General features: G+C 41.8%; 1 protein-coding gene across 2 annotated transcripts in view; it reads right to left on the bottom strand.

Annotated features, from left to right (window-relative positions):
- Window positions 1-16,023, bottom strand: part of MTBP (MDM2 binding protein) — a 194,276-nt gene that overhangs the window by 162,946 nt on the left and 15,307 nt on the right. For both annotated transcript variants that reach the window (XM_029591956.1, XM_029591955.1), the window contains exons 3-4: window positions 12,792-12,865; window positions 12,540-12,691 (exon numbers count right to left, since the gene is read on the bottom strand). In XM_029591956.1, coding sequence (XP_029447816.1) covers window positions 12,540-12,691; window positions 12,792-12,865 — 226 coding nt within the window. The remainder of the gene's footprint in view (window positions 1-12,539; window positions 12,692-12,791; window positions 12,866-16,023) is intronic.

The following is a 16,023-nucleotide window of genomic DNA, read 5'->3' as shown; positions in this document are numbered from 1 at the left end:
TCCCCAACTCCGGCAGCCTCAACCAGGAGGGATAGTCCTCCCAGGACTTGACAACCTCCCGGGAGGCAGAGGAAATGGCTGTGAAGAAAAAGAATTTTTTTTTTAATGAACTTAATTGAAAAGAACAGCCTCTCTACAATAGAGAAAAAAAAGAAAGGCTGCAAGGAATTAACTCCTAACTATCTGACTAAAAAATAATAAACTACCACAGACTGCAGGGGTTAGGGACGTCCACCTCTGCTGGGAGACAGAGAAATACTGATGGACTGCAGGTGGTGCTCCAGGGTATACGTCAGAGTCAGTAGAACGTTTCTCTGCCTCCCTTTGCTGGATTGGTGACATAACCCAGGGTCTGGACTGATCCAGGTACGTACAGGGAACAAGGTTTTCAGGATTGTAATTGCCCCTCCGTATATAAAGGATAAAGAGGAACATTCCCTCAGGAATGCATTAAAGCCTCTATTTGTATTTATTTTCCCCAAAGCTCTTAGCAGTTAACAACTTATCGAGAGTCTCTCACCAAAGAGTAAATCTGCCTTACAGTGGGGCTGGATATTTTGTACAGCAAAAATTAGCAGATTTAAGGTCAGACTGGTAGGGCACAGCAACTTCTGGAGTTTGCAGTGCCCATGATTTCCACTTGCATTAAACCCTATGGTCAACCCTAACTATAGCATGATTTTCCATTTTCCACATGCGAATTATAAATGCCAACAGCCATCTGCTTATCAGATGCTTTCTTTCCTTATGTAACATGCTTTTAAAGCATTATGATACCTCACATGCAAAATGAGACTTCACAATGCAACAAAACAGCAGAAAAAGAGAGGATACATTGCATCTATGTGTTGGTACTTATTTTTGGGTCGTTTCCTCCTGCTTCATTGGTCTGGGATCTAACACTATAAGCCTTCATTTGCAGCTACCCAGGGATTATCCCCTACCAACTTACTTAGCCCAGTCTTTGGATAAGGGCCACGCCTCAGGACTCCTCCTGGAACCCTGCAATAATGGGCTCTAAATCTAGCCGTCACCACATGAAGCTACAGCACAATAACTGGGATTCCAACCTCCCCCCACCCTACCCCCAATGGGTTATGAATGTACCAGTCCCAGGAAATGTTGCTGGGCTGACCTCCAAAGGCAGAATCATCATCTCTAGTCCAGTGGGAGGGAGGTGGGAGTTGTCCCATATTTAAAGCCCCAATCCCTAAAGAAAACCAGTAGTAGGAGGGAGGGAGGAAGGAAAGCTTCTCAGATGAAAAAAAGGTGCCATGTAACACTGCTCCTTCCAGTGTCACAAGCATTTTCTAAATGCCAGGGTTGGATGCGCTAATCATGTATTCCATGAGTTCATAGCTGGCCAGTAGGCACAAAGAGTTGTGCTGAGAGAACGGGCTTTGCTTGCCACAGACAATTGCCAATCCATTCTGTTGCATATCAGAATGTGCTTATATTAACTGTTCAGGCTGGAAGGAAAGCAGTTCAGCAAGTTTGTTTACTGGAAATGGCATTTTCATAGATGACAGGATGAATTACTTGTGGGTAGCATCAACCAGAACACCAAACTGACTCATTGCCTTGTGTGCCTCCACTGTCTACATCACAGCCAAATCTAGCTATGTGGTCAACTCTCCAGGGAGATGGGTTGTTATTCCATGGCTAATTCATCCTATCTACAGAAAACGGTAAGCAAACTTGCTTTTTCTATTAATAAGCTGATTAATTTAGCCATTACATGTGGTGAGACCCAAGCTAAGGATTACAGTGGAGCATTTAGTGAGTAAGCAACCCGAACTCCACCATGGAGAGTGGACTACAATGAGAATAGGTTATGCTTGTCCAAATTTACTATCATTCCTTGAGAGATTGTTGAGACAGTAATGGGATGTAACAGTGTGAACTGATGAACAGGTCGCAGCTCCGCAGATATCTTCGATAGGTACTTCATGAAGATGAGCATCAAAAAAAGCAGTAGCTTTCAATAGATGAGCTTTAAGAATCTAAACTTACAAGCCTGCTAAAGTGTAGCATTGATGAATACTAGGGATGTGAATCGTGTCCTCGATCGTCTTAACGATCGATTTCGGCTGGGAGGGGGAGGGAATCGTATTGTTGCCGTTTGGGGGGGTAAAATATCGTGAAAAATCGTTAAAAAAATCGAAAAATCGAAAAATCGAAAAACCGGCACATTAAAACCCCCTAAAACCCACCCCCGACCCTTTAAATTAAATCCCCCACCCTCCCGAACCCCTCCCCAAATAACTTAAATAACCTGCGGGTCCAGCGGCGGTCCGGAACGGCAGCGGTCCGGAACGGGCTCCTGCTCCTGCATCTTGTCGTCTTCGGCCGGCGCCATTTTCCAAAATGGCGCCGAAAAATGGCGGCGGCCATAGACGAAAAAGATTGGACGGCAGGAGGTCCTTCCGGACCCCCGCTGGACTTTTGGCAAGTCTCGTGGGGGTCAGGAGGCCCCCCACAAGCTGGCCAAAAGTTCCTGGAGGTCCAGCGGGGGTCAGGGAGCGATTTTCCGCCGCGAATCGTTTTCGTACGGAAAATGGCGCCGGCAGGAGATCGACTGCAGGAGGTCGTTCAGCGAGGTGCCGGAACCCTCGCTGAACGACCTCCTGCAGTCGATCTCCTGCCGGCGCCATTTTCCGTACGAAAACGATTCGCGGCGGGAAATCGCTCCCTGACCCCCGCTGGACCTCCAGGAACTTTTGGCCAGCTTGTGGGGGGCCTCCTGACCCCCACGAGACTTGCCAAAAGTCCAGCGGGGGTCCGGAAGGACCTCCTGCCGTCCAATCTTTTTCGTCTATGGCCGCCGCCATTTTTCGGCGCCATTTTGGAAAATGGCGCCGGCCGAAGACGACAAGATGCAGGAGCAGGAGCCCGTTCCGGACCGCTGCCGTTCCGGACCGCCGCTGGACCCGCAGGTTATTTAAGTTATTTGGGGGGGGTTCGGGAGGGTGGGGGATTTAATTTAAAGGGTCGGGGGTGGGTTTTAGGGGGTTTTAGTGTGCCGGCTCACGATTCTAACGATTTATAACGATAAATCGTTAGAATCTGTATTGTATTGTGTTCCATAACGGTTTAAGACAATATTAAAATTATCGGACGATAATTTTAATCGTCCTAAAACGATTCACATCCCTAATGAATACACTTAGCCAACTAATTAGACAAAGTATGCTTACCAACTGCCACGCCTAGTGACAAATAGCTGAGAAGTTTGTTTCTTATATAGGCTTAAGGCTCTTTTGCACTCCAATGCATGAAGGGATTTTTTCACCTTCATGCACATGAGGGCTTGGAAAGAAGGTAGGTAATACAATGGAACGCCAAGACAACCTTTGGCAAAAACTTTGGGTAGATATTGAGGTCTACCCTGTTGTGGAAGAGTTGTTCACATGGCAGATCGTGGATAAGAGCTTGGAGTTTGTGAACTCTTCTAGCTGCTACAAGGAACAGTACTTTCCCTGTCAAGAACTTAAGCAAAGCAGACTCCAGTGACTCAGAGGGAGGCTTCATTAGTTGAGAAAAGAAAACATTTAAATCCCATGGAACCGGTGGTTTTTGTGCCATAAATTTGATATGACAGACTTCTCTTGAACCTAGATATTAGCAGTGAGTAGAAATCAGTTTATTGTCCTCCCAGAACACGATATGCTGAATTGGTGGCATATCCTGAATCAGAAAGGCAGAGCAAGTACTTTAACAAATGCTTGGGTACACAAGAAAATGATTTCTAGCACCACTTAGAACATGTTTCATTTGAAGGTATAATTTCTTCTAGTTGATGGCATTCTAGACAAGACTAATATGTCTACAATATCTCTAGCCAAATCAAGATCTGTGATTACTAAGCGGTTAACATCCAAGCTGTTAGGCTGATAGATTAGGATGATAAAGCATCCCTTGTCTTGAATTAACAACACAGTATCTGTCCCCAGATATATGGGAGGACTGCAGGAAAATTGTATGAGATATGCAAACATTTATCTGGATCATGCTAGAGCTGTCAGAATCAGATGAGAGTGATACTGAAGAAGTTTATATCCTATTCTGGTGATGAGTAGTATTGGCAGAAAAGCATACATGAGGCTTGTCTCCCAGTCGAGGGCAAAAGCATCCTGAACTAGTCAGATCACTGGGCAGAACTTAGGAAAATTGATTTAGTTTTCTGTTCTCAGGCAAATAGGCTCACTGACTATTGATTGCTGCAGAGATCACTTGTGTGGATGAAATACTCTGCTGAGTTGGTCTGCCAGCATGTTGGAGATCCCCGGAAGATAAGTGGCCCGCAGGACAGCTCAGTTCCTGGATCCCAATTCCAAATCTTCAGCACTTCCTGGTAGAGAGGCCATGATCCTGTGCCTCCTTGTTTGTTGACATAAAACTTGGCAGCTTGGTTTGGATCACATTTCTACCCTGAAGAAGATGCACGAACACTGATAGAGCATATTTTATTGCCCTTAACTTCAATAGGATGCTTTGAAAACAGCTTTCTGTAAAGACCAGATGCCTTGGGTTTGAAAGAATCTTAAGTGAGCAACCCATCCTTTGGTGGAGGCATCTGTTGCCAGTGTTACTTGATGTAGAAGTGTGCAAAGAGGAGCTCCTTCCTGGAGAACCTGGGGTTGTAATTACCACTGCAACTCTTGATGCATGTCTGCTGTAACTTGTACCACAGTAGTCAGTGGTTGAATCAGCTGATCCATTGAGAACATAGACCCACTGAAGGTAACTGATATGAAGGTGGATCAGTTATGCAATATATCCTAAGACCACCAGGAGCACTCTGGCTGTCAAACGCGGAGTGGACAGTGTCTCATCGATGAGCGATCTTATGATGTTTCCTTAATCTGAAGGCAGAAATGCTCTCTTGTAGAGAGCTGTGTTTGAATGAAAAGACAGGATGTGAAGACACTTAGATGGGACGAGTAGGGATAGTAGCTAGCGCCCTATGTAAAATGAAAGCTATCAAGCAATATATATGAATCTGCTATGCTTAACAGAAAACAGTATAATTGCATACATGAGATAACACTGCTTGACATAGTGAAGAAAATGATAGCTAACTAACTATAATGAAGCAGTTTTGCTTAAACACACAGTAAAAGAGGTGGGGAGGGGGACAGTTTTTCAGGGGGTTAGTATTGATACTGTTACGATGTTGCTTTATTGTAAAAACTTTAATAAAGAAAGAATTAAAAAAAAAACACGTCTGCTGAACATCTTCTGCTGGCAGATAGCAGCAGTCCGCTGCTTGGTGATACTCTATCTGCTGATATAAATTTCTTCTCTTTGATATTTGAGCGGAGGGGACGCTGCCTAGCCTAATTTTCGGACTCTGACGTCGGAGGGCAGAGCCTTGCCAGACGCCTACAACAGCGGCGTCTGAACGGTGCGCACGCCATTGGCGCGCCGCCAAAGACGCGCGGCTTTGCCAGGCTTCGCCGGAATTCGACCGAGATTCAGGGGACTACTCTATCAAGATTGTTTGGCAACCAACAAAGCCTGGATTAATGGAATTGTGACTCAAAGGATCATAACATCTAAAGGTACTTGGTTTATTCTATTATATTAAATGTTGGCCCTAACTTATCTTGGTAATGCCACACACCAAGAGGAAGGGGAAAACAGCGACCTCTACTCCAGTTGCTAATGAAAATCAGCCACGTATCTCGGATCTCTTTGGGAGAGCCTCTGAATCAACACCAGGTGGTGATGCCGCTGGAATTTTAGCCCAGGAGCAGGGACTGAATTCCCTGGCATATGAGACATCTTTAAGCCCTGGTGCCCCAGTCACTCCTGAGCCACCAACGGGAAAAGGTGGTGGAGAATTCGTTTTCGAGGAACCAAACTCGAACTTGGTCTCCTATTTCGTCAATCAGAAAGGGGTGGATAAAATATATCCCCCTTTGTTGGAATCTAGTTTTCTGGTTATAAAAGATCAAGAGAGGGAACCCAGTACCGGAATGTCGACTAAGGAGAAGGGGGTAGAGGGGAATAAGGAAGAAATGATGTTTAATGTACCAGTAATTTCATCCACAAAGTTTACATTGGAGGGAATAGGCAACATGATATTCACCATGCAAAAATTTATTAATGATTTGACCTCCTTGGTACAAGAGACCTTGAGTAGTAATAAAGTGTTACAAGTGAAAATTGAAAAGCTGGATGAGGTAGTAGGAAATTTGGGAATTAAAACTGGTGAATTAGAAAATGTACAGATGAACTTAATTAAATCTGAAAAAATTCATTCTGATAAGTTAGAACAACTTGAAAATCAGATTCGAAGAGTGAATTTGAGAGTCTTGAACTTTCCAAAGACTCATTTACTCTCACCTAAAGAACTCTTTAAGAGTTATCTAAAAAATATTCTAAAATTTACTGATTGAACAATTCCAGTCAAATCTAGAATATATTATATAACTCAAAAAGAAGAAGTAGAATCTTCACAGGTAAAAGATCAGGTAGAACAGAATGAAGATATAGATTTATCAGAACTGTTGGAAAAATCTTCTGATATGCAGATAAATACTCGAGCGACTTTGTCTCATTTGCAGATATTTCCCAGAGGGATTCTATCCTTAGATTGTATTTTAGGAATCAAAATATTAATTTTCATGGGCAACCAATTAGAGTGTTCCCAGATGTAGCTTATAATACACAATTAAGGAGGAAAGAATTTTTAACTTTAAGGGATAAAGCTATAATACGTGGTGATAAATTCATTTTGCGGTTCCCTTGCCAATGTATTATAATACATCAGAACACGCGATATGTTTTTAATCAACCTGAACAATTGCGTGTGTTCCTTGACTCCTGACCCCATAGATCACTTTAGCAACTGGGGAATTATAGAGTTTTGGCTCATATTTCTATAAGGTTTTATTTTCTGAAAACAACTGCTCTGTATTATTAACCAGGTTTTGTAATTACTTCTGAAGATTTTCTAGGTTTTTCACAGAATGTAATACATGTAATTTTGTTATGATTTTGTTTTTGAGAAGATGTATTATCTTTACAAGCTGTGTAATATCTTTTTGAAAAATTGAAAAGTTGAACATAAAATAAAATAAAAAAAAAAAACAGTGACAGTTGAAGTGTTGAATATTGCCTTTTTCTTAGAAATAGTTCCAGTTACAGTATGTGAACCTAGCTAAGCTGAAGACAGATAAGAAAAGTCCTACCAGCAAGCAGCAGTGATGTAAATATATGTAAGTGCTTTCTTACATGTGGCTATTGGGCCCCTTTGCATAGTCTGAGCATCTCAGAGATAAGAAAATGCCTTGAACTCTCTTAGCTCCTAACAGAAATCTGTTTTCAACAGTTTAAATATTATTTTGAAAAGTTTATATAGAAAGTTCTTTCCTTGATTTATTTATTTAAAATTACTTTTAGCCCGTGCCTTCCAACGTTTGAGGCGGGTTACGTAACACCACACAGACAGTAACTTTCAAACCGGCATGCAGGCACAATGTAAGTGCATGCAGGCCCAGGGACGTGGCAATTATAGAAACTTAAAAGGGGCACATGCCAATGCCATTCCTAGTTTTACCAGTTCCTCCCCAGTTTGCCCAGTTAAGAGACAGGTCCTCCAACACCCCCCCCCCCCCCCCCCCACCATGGTTTGATAGCCTTCACTCACCCCCAGTTAGCCCTGACCCTTAAAACCCCACAGACCTGCCTATTTTTATTTTTTTTTTTTTACTTTCACATCATCCATAGCAGAAGTAAAATTACACAGTAAGGGGCCTCAGCGCATGCCGGATCACATAAGTATTTACACAGAAATCTCAGGTTCACGTCCTGAAACCCCCATGCCCCGCCCACACCTTTTTTTTTTTTTAATTTCGAGATGTGCTCGCATCTTTGTGGCTTTTAAAAACCGCTTTGCACACACAAGCTTGACATATTAACAAATCCCTTAATTAATGCATGCAGACTTTTAAAGTTCACCAGAATGTTGGGAATTATTAGAAAGGGAATGGTGAATAAAACGGAAAATGTCATAATGCCTCTGTATCGCTCCATGGTAAGACCACACCTTGAATACTGTGTACAATTCTGGTTGCTGCATCTCAAAAAAGATATAGTTGCGATGGAAAAGGTACAGAGAAAGGCAACCAAAATGAAAAGGGGAATGGAACAGCTCCCCTATGAGGAAAGACTAAAGAGGTTAGGACTTTTCAGCTTGGAGAAGAGACAGCTGAGGGGGAATATGATAGAGGTGTTTAAAATCATGAGAGGTCTAGAACAGGTGGTTACTCTTTCAGATAATATCTGAAAGAGAAAGATAATAGAAAGACTAGGGGGCACTCCATGAAGTTAGCATGTGGCACATTTAAAACTAATCGGAGAAAGTTATTTTTCACTCAATGCACAATTAAACTCGAATTTGTTGCCAGAGGATGTGGTTAGTGCAGTTAGTATAGCTGTGTTTAAAAAAGGATTGGATAAGTTCTTGGAGGAGAAGTCCATTACCTGCTATTAATTAATTTGACTTCGAGAATAGCCACTGCCATTAGCAACGGTAACATGGGATAGACTTAGTTTTTGGGTACTTGCCAGGTTCTTATGGCCTGGATTGGCCACTGTTGGAAACATGATGCTGGGCTTGATGGACCCTTGGTCTGACCCAGTATGGCATGTTCTTATGATTACAACAAAAGATAAACCATAATACATAATATAAACAAACTCTTATGATGGAAGAGTTTAGAATGTAGAAACTTTATAAAATCAGAAAATGCAGATCTAGCCATCATAGCTTAGAAAAACTACATTTTGCCTTAGTAAAAGCAAGAACTCTGGCATATAACTGACAAATATTATATCTCCTAAACTGGGATGCTGGGCAAGTTGTTACGAACAAAAGAAAGATTACCCAGACGCCAGTAAGATCCCTTTCATACGCTATAAGGAAGCTGAGCACAACACAAAGACAGAACAGATGAAACAAGACCTCACCACAGGTTTGTTCTCCAGCGCTGTTGTCCTCAAAGAACCGGAAGAGACTGCATTCCTCTTTTCAGTGGAACCTAGACCTGCCATACCTGATTGAAGGGGATTGGAACTCGGCTCACCTCACTTGAACTCACCTCAACTGAAGACATCCTTATAAATACTTTCTTTTCTCTGAGTCACTCATAAATAGTCCTATATAATCAATATGTACATCAGAATATTACCTTTGCTTATATTGTATTTTTTATAATCACTGCTTTTACCAAAATACATACACACAATAATATTGTGTATGTCTTATTTCCACTGAGCAACAAACAGCACCATAAGAATAAAGGGTAAAGATAAATACTATTACAAGAGCCTATCCAGGCCCCTATGAATTTGAGCCGCTGAGTAGGCACTAGATTTGATTTTTCAGAGATGTTAAGAAATCCCAAGTGCTGTAGAAGACAAATAATCTGGTACAGGGAAGGGAGCACTTTTTCCAAAAGGGCTCACTATAATTTCCCAGTTGTCCAGATATGGGAAAATTTGCATTCCTTGGTGACACATAAATGTGCTGCTACCACAACAAGACATTAGAGCTGTCAACAGGCCAAATGGGAGTATCTTGTACTGGTAGTAAAAAGAAATCTACCTCGAAGCAAAAGGTACAGACTGGATGGGATTATTAGCATAAACATCTTTTAGGTCCAGGGTACACAGCCATTCAATCTTCTGAATGTAAGGGAGAATTGTGCTGAGGAAATTCATTTTGAATTTCTCTCAAAACAGATGTTTATTCAAGTGCTCAAGTTCAGAACGAGCCTCAATCCTCCTGACTTCCTGCGGATGAGGAAATATCAGGAGTAGAAGCCCTGCCTAAGTTGGGATGGAGGTATTGGCTCTATCGCTTGTTGTTGAAAGAGCTATTGGACTTCCAGATAAAGCTGTGCAAGGTGAGACTGCACTGGATCAAGGGTTAAACAATGTGATAAGGATGGCAGCTGGAACAAATGCAAACGGTATTCAGCCTGCATGATTTTGATGACGCTGAGGTCCTTGGTTATCTGGCACTACATTTCCAAGCAAAGCTGGATTCTTCCCTCCATTGGAACAGAGGGGTATGGATTATTTGTGGGGAATCAAAAACTGGGTGCAGGTTTGGGTTGGGCCTGTTGTGTGGTTTTAGGCTCATGGCCATCCTAGGGACACTACCTTGCTAAAGATGCAGTTTTTGAATCTGCTCACCATTGACCTTTTCTTCTGGCCCAACATATTGAGGCGGCAAAGCCTCTGGAAATACATTTGTTTTATTTTTTTCTTTCCTGTATAGCACTGAAAAATGCTTTTGGGGGTGCTGGTAAGGTAGCAAGACAACTAGAAAAATAAATTTCTGAAGAAGAATATCAAATTTAAAAGTTTTAGAGAAAAATTAAGAAGAGAGACTGAATAAACATCCATGCTTGTGCTCGGACAAAAATGACTGAGAAGACTCGTGAGGCAATGCCCGTGCTGGAAATATAACAAATGCTCAGTAGAGCTCAAAGATCTACTAGTTAGGAGAGTCAAGTCTGTTCAGTGCCGTCGGATGATGTAATGGCTAATTCGGCCTGCTTACTGACAAAGATTTATTTTATTTATTTTTAAATACCGACACTCGATTTGGCATATCACATCAGTTTACAGACGTGGTAAGAAAAACTTTTGTTTAACTATTCTATTCTCCAGACTGAATAGCTAATACAGTATCTTGTACTTCAGTGGTTTTCTCATCCAGTCCTTTAGGACCCCAAATAAATAATCATGCATATATCTGATCTAAGAACCAGATTAAATGTATTTGCATATTTAGTTACTCTGAAATCCAGATACAATTGAAGAAACTGAGCACTTGATTTGGGGATCAATGCTCTAGTTTAATAGAGACTAATTTCAGGAGCCTAATAAAATTGCCACACCCTCAAAATTGGAAATAAATGTCATGTTTTAAACTAACTCAAATAAATTGCAACATAGAACATAGGGTCAGACAATTAGCAGCCATAAAAAAGGGTGTGCAAATTTCAATCCTTGAGAGTTACAAACAAATCTGTTTTCATATGTTTAGTCCAAGAAGCATATTCACCTGCATATCCTGCAGCTTTTGTGCATGCCACTTACAAGGACACTAAATGCACTTTATGGCATTGTGGCCAGGATAAGTTGGAGTCTGGCTGCCAAGGATAGCTGTCATCATAGACTGAGACAGACTCTGGGGAAAGAGGTGGCTGCAGAAGCTGAAGGGAGAAAAGGAAGAGGGGGACTAGTGAGACAGGATCAGTCTGGAGGAGGAAGAGGCTGGAGAGTAGAGGACAGGATGAGGAAGTCACTGGAGGAAGGGCGTAGAGGGGAAAAATGAGCTAAAAAGCAAGGAAAACCAAATCTGGGAGCATTGTGTTCTTTGTGGCTCTGCAGAGGTCAGAGGGAAAAGGAGTGGACGAGCTGCCAACATAGCAATGACACCACAAGAGACTAAAGCTTCAGCAGTTGCTAATGGGTTTTTAGTGAAATTCCTGAGGGGGAAGGGAGAGTTTTGGGTGAATAATGAATTCACAAGACTAGTTTATATACTTGTAAATCCTACTAGGCCTCGCCATAGATTAAAATGTAGAAATTTATAGTAGCAGTTGTCACAGTGCAAGTAGAGACTACAATAATGGACATGATCCATTCCCACCAGAAAGGTCTCTATGCAAAGTCTATAGGCAACTCCATGAATCACTAGGACATTACTGACAGAGAAGAGCAATAAAGGAGAAGGTACTGTGGACTGTGACTCTCCAGGATGTGAGCACCTTCAGGTAAATACCAATTCCCTATAGAACTAAGGGAACGGTGAAGCAAGCCAATCAGGATTTAACTCCTAAGCTCAAGTGATCAACTTTGCAGACAACACAAAAATACTCAACATAATTAAAATACAGGCAGACTGTGTCAGGAACTGCAGAAAGACCTTACGAAACTGGGCATCTAAACGACATATGAAATTAAATATGGAGAGGTGCAAAATGATGCACATAGGGAAAATTAGCCCCAATTTTAGATATACAATGCTGGGTTCATTATTAGGAGCAACCAACCAGGAAAAGGATCTTTGAGAGGACGGTATGCCGAAATCCCATAATTTCCCTACAAAATTGTTTCGGGAACAAGGTGAAGCAAATCCAGTCAGGATTTATCTCCCAGTCTGAAGTCCTCATATCTGCATCTAGTATTTAGCTTCAAACATATGTACGGTACTTTTAGGCACTCCACGTGTACAGATTTCCACCATATTTTTTTTATTCTTCTATTTTGTTCTTAAATTTTATTTGAGCAGCCTTCATTCCTCCTCTCTTTACATATGAGAGAAAACCCATTAACTAAAAAAAATCTATTATCCAGAATAGCTTTGGTCTCAATCATTCCAGATAAAAGGAGCAATACCATCTATCATAAAAACCTCTTGTAATTCACTGCAAGCATAACTGTTATCCTTGTAAACGTATTACAAAAAATAACCCTGCCATACATGTTTATAAAAAGGCATAAGGACATACTCAGCCAGTGAAACGGAATCTCTGCTGTTGCTGTCATCTTCCTCAAAATTCTGAACAGCACCCAAGCATTCTTCAATAGCGTTTTGGACAGGATCATCGTGGTCATCATTCCCTGCGTTCAAACTGACCTCCTCCCAGCTTGAACTAGAAAACTACATTCATTTAAAAAAAAAAAAAAAAAAGTTATCACCGCAATACAGAACATTTTATTAAACTGTATTAACGCCAGCCCTTCCACTCACCACACATTACCTGAAAATCTCCATATATTGCTTGAATTGCAAAGAACCACTTCTTCAATCCGGGAATGCCAGCAAGCGAGCAGGCTGAAAATAAAATTGGACACGACCATGCATTACTGGAATATACGTATGGGATTTCAATTTAAATTTTACTTTACTCATATGAAAATGTTATGCGTTAGCCAACTGCATTACTCAAACCCCCCTGCACTATTTTGCCTTCGCAGCAATATGGTCAAGTGATAAGAGCACAAAACTGTCAGTAGGTCCTCAGAGTCTTTGTTTTATTTAAAGTCATTGCTCTTGCCTTCAAATGTCTTCATGAGCTTATTTATTGAACAGATTTTCAACACAATGACGGTACTCTGCATAACAAACTACGAAGAAAGTACAAACCCAACTCTCAAAACTGACTTCTGAGTTTTTATTGCTCAAACTGTGTATTAAAAAGAAAAATCGATACTACACATAAAATAGCATGTAGAGCGCGGGGACCCTTACGCATGTCTCACACACTATGTAACAGCAGTTACATTTTGAAATTTCTTTCCCCCCCTTAGTGCTAAACACACCCAACAGATAAAATATGAACAATAACCCTTCACACCCTTTTCCCAAGCCCCAAAATCAGTCAGAGATAAGAATTCTGATGGACCAAAACAGATCCTTTACATAACAGTCCCGGTGGCTTTTCATATGGATAAATCATTTAACACAGCACTGCGAATCCTAACAGGCAACACGTGAAGATATGCAGTCCAAACCTCCAAAAAGGTTTGTCGCCTTTTAACCGATGACCCCTCGCTGTCTTTTCCTTTAGCATTATATTATGAAATGCAGTCCTCCACACCCAAAAACAGGGAGCTCGCTCAGCTTTCCACATCAAGAGAAAACTCTTCTTCCGTATTAAACAACCTTTAAGTATTAAGAGCCTATCACCTTTACCTTGAATTTGAGAAGAGGAGGGATCATCAAATAAGAACCCTTCAGGAAGAAAAGGAGATGTTTTGTCCAAAAATGTGTTCCAAGAAATCCTTAATCTCCTCCCAAACCTTTAATTGTAATGCACGTCCAGAACACATGGCCTAGTGTCCCACTAGCCAGCTTGCATTTCTGACAAACATCAATGGCAACAAAACCAGCTCTACAAGCTCTAGCAGGAGACACACAAACCTGTTTTAAGAATCTGAATTGCATTTCTCTCAACCCTAAGTTTGTTATTGTTTTAATAATTTGAAATTAGTACTCAGTTGCTATCTATAATCATAACAAAGTTCTCTATTGCACTCATCAAGCAGATGACTCCTCCTGAGTTTTTCATTTTCAACTTCATCCCTCCCTCCCCCACCCCACAGTCTACCTTCTGCACACATTGGATCAAAAACCGTTCAGATCAGTAGAAGCATTCAGACCGCCTTGCTTGATGGGTGCACCAAACCCCCAAATGACAGTCGCAAAAACACTTGGAGTCAACTCTGATAGCACACTCAATATGCAGATCCAACGAATAACTCCACCTCTTTCTACCTCCCTCTTTGCCCCTCCCCTCCCAATTATCCCATCTACCCAAGCCTCAAAACATGGGTACCACATCCTATCCCTTCAGGCAACAGTAAGATATAGTGGAGACAGAAAAACAATATTACACTAAAATCTTCTTTTAAATGTGTCAACCTGCAGTTAGCCTTCTCATAAGATAGAATCTCTCAAGATGTAGCAGTACCCGGGGCTTAAGGGTGGTACCTCTATCTTATGCCATTATTCCGCCAGTTCACACCAGTTCACATCCTTCAAAAATCATCTTGCATCAAGGGAATGCAACTCATTTCATACTGATTCCAGGTTGATCAAAGTGGATGGACCTTTTGTGTTTTAGTTCCAAATTGGCTAGTCTCTGCATTAATTGTAACCTAGTTTTATCCTTCTTTTTCTTGAGAAATGTTGCCCGGCCAGCAAATGGAGGCACTGAACAAAACCTTTTAGGTACTGCTACATATTCTAGTGTGCCACCTGCAGTCTCTTAGTATTGACCTGTACCCAAGCCAAGATGACCAAACCAATAGACAAACTACACACCCCAAACAATCAATAGGCGAGTAGGGAACCAGTCTGAGCTCCCTAGAACTAGAACCCCTTGTTGAACATGAAGAAAATATATACACATATATATACATACATATATACACATATATATCCCCTCCAAGTTCCCCTAAATTGGGCGGGAATCCGAAATACCTGCACACAACACACTTTCCCCAAAAGTCACCTCATCCGGAGCCTGCACATCCAGGTGGTAATGCCTGGGGAAACCGTGCAGAGAAGACCATGTCGCTGTTCAACAAATCTCCTGCTGAGATAAGAAAAAAGACACACTGCCCAAGATGTTGCTTCACCCTAATAGAGTACGTCTTCAACCCTTCCGGAACGGACCTGTCCTTTCAGATGTAAGCTGTATTGATCGCCTCTCTCAACCATCTTGCAGTCGTGGCCTTGGAAGCTTTACTGCCCTTTGTCCCACTTAAGACAAAAAGATGATCAGACCTCCAAAATTTACCGCAAAAGATTCCGCTGCACATCCAACAAGTGCAATTCCCTTGCCATAGGAGCATAGCAATCCAACTTTGGAAAGGCAGGAAGTTCCACCACCTGGTTAAAATGAAAAGACGAAATCACAGTACTCAATGACACCCCATCCTCTGAAATGCTTAAAAAGGGATCTCTACACAACAAAGCTTGCAGTTCCGAAATTCTTTTAGCAGAACTGATAGCCACCAGGAAAAGCGCCTTCAAGGAAGCCCATCTAACTGGTTCAAAGGGAGGACCTCACAGAACTCTAAGAACCAAGTTAAGGTTCCACTCTGGACAAACCTTCCAGAGTGGGGGACGCAGTTGCTTAGCCCCTCTCAAGGAACACATTACATCCTTCCACGTACCTTACCTTGAAGGCAACCTAAGGCCGCCACCTGAACCCGAAGGGAATTATAGGCCAAGCCTTTTAGCCAATCCGCTCTGTAAAGAAGGATAATACTTGCGGAATATCCACCTTCAAAGGCTGCAAGTTATTCTGTAAGCACCAGGACTCAAAGGTTCTCCAAACCCGGACATAAGCCAGAGAAGTGGACTACTTTCTCGTGAGAAGCAAAGTAGTAATAACAGGTTATGAGTAACCATTCATGCGGAGACGCCACCTTTCAAAAGCCAGGCCACTAGACAGAAGCGATCCGCACAGTCTGAAAACATGG

Source organism: Rhinatrema bivittatum, chromosome 2 (genome assembly GCF_901001135.1).
Source record: "Rhinatrema bivittatum chromosome 2, aRhiBiv1.1, whole genome shotgun sequence".
NCBI lineage: Eukaryota > Metazoa > Chordata > Amphibia > Gymnophiona > Rhinatrematidae > Rhinatrema > Rhinatrema bivittatum.
Note: the sequence above shows the minus strand (reverse complement) of the source record. Positions and strands in the feature narration are given on the sequence as shown.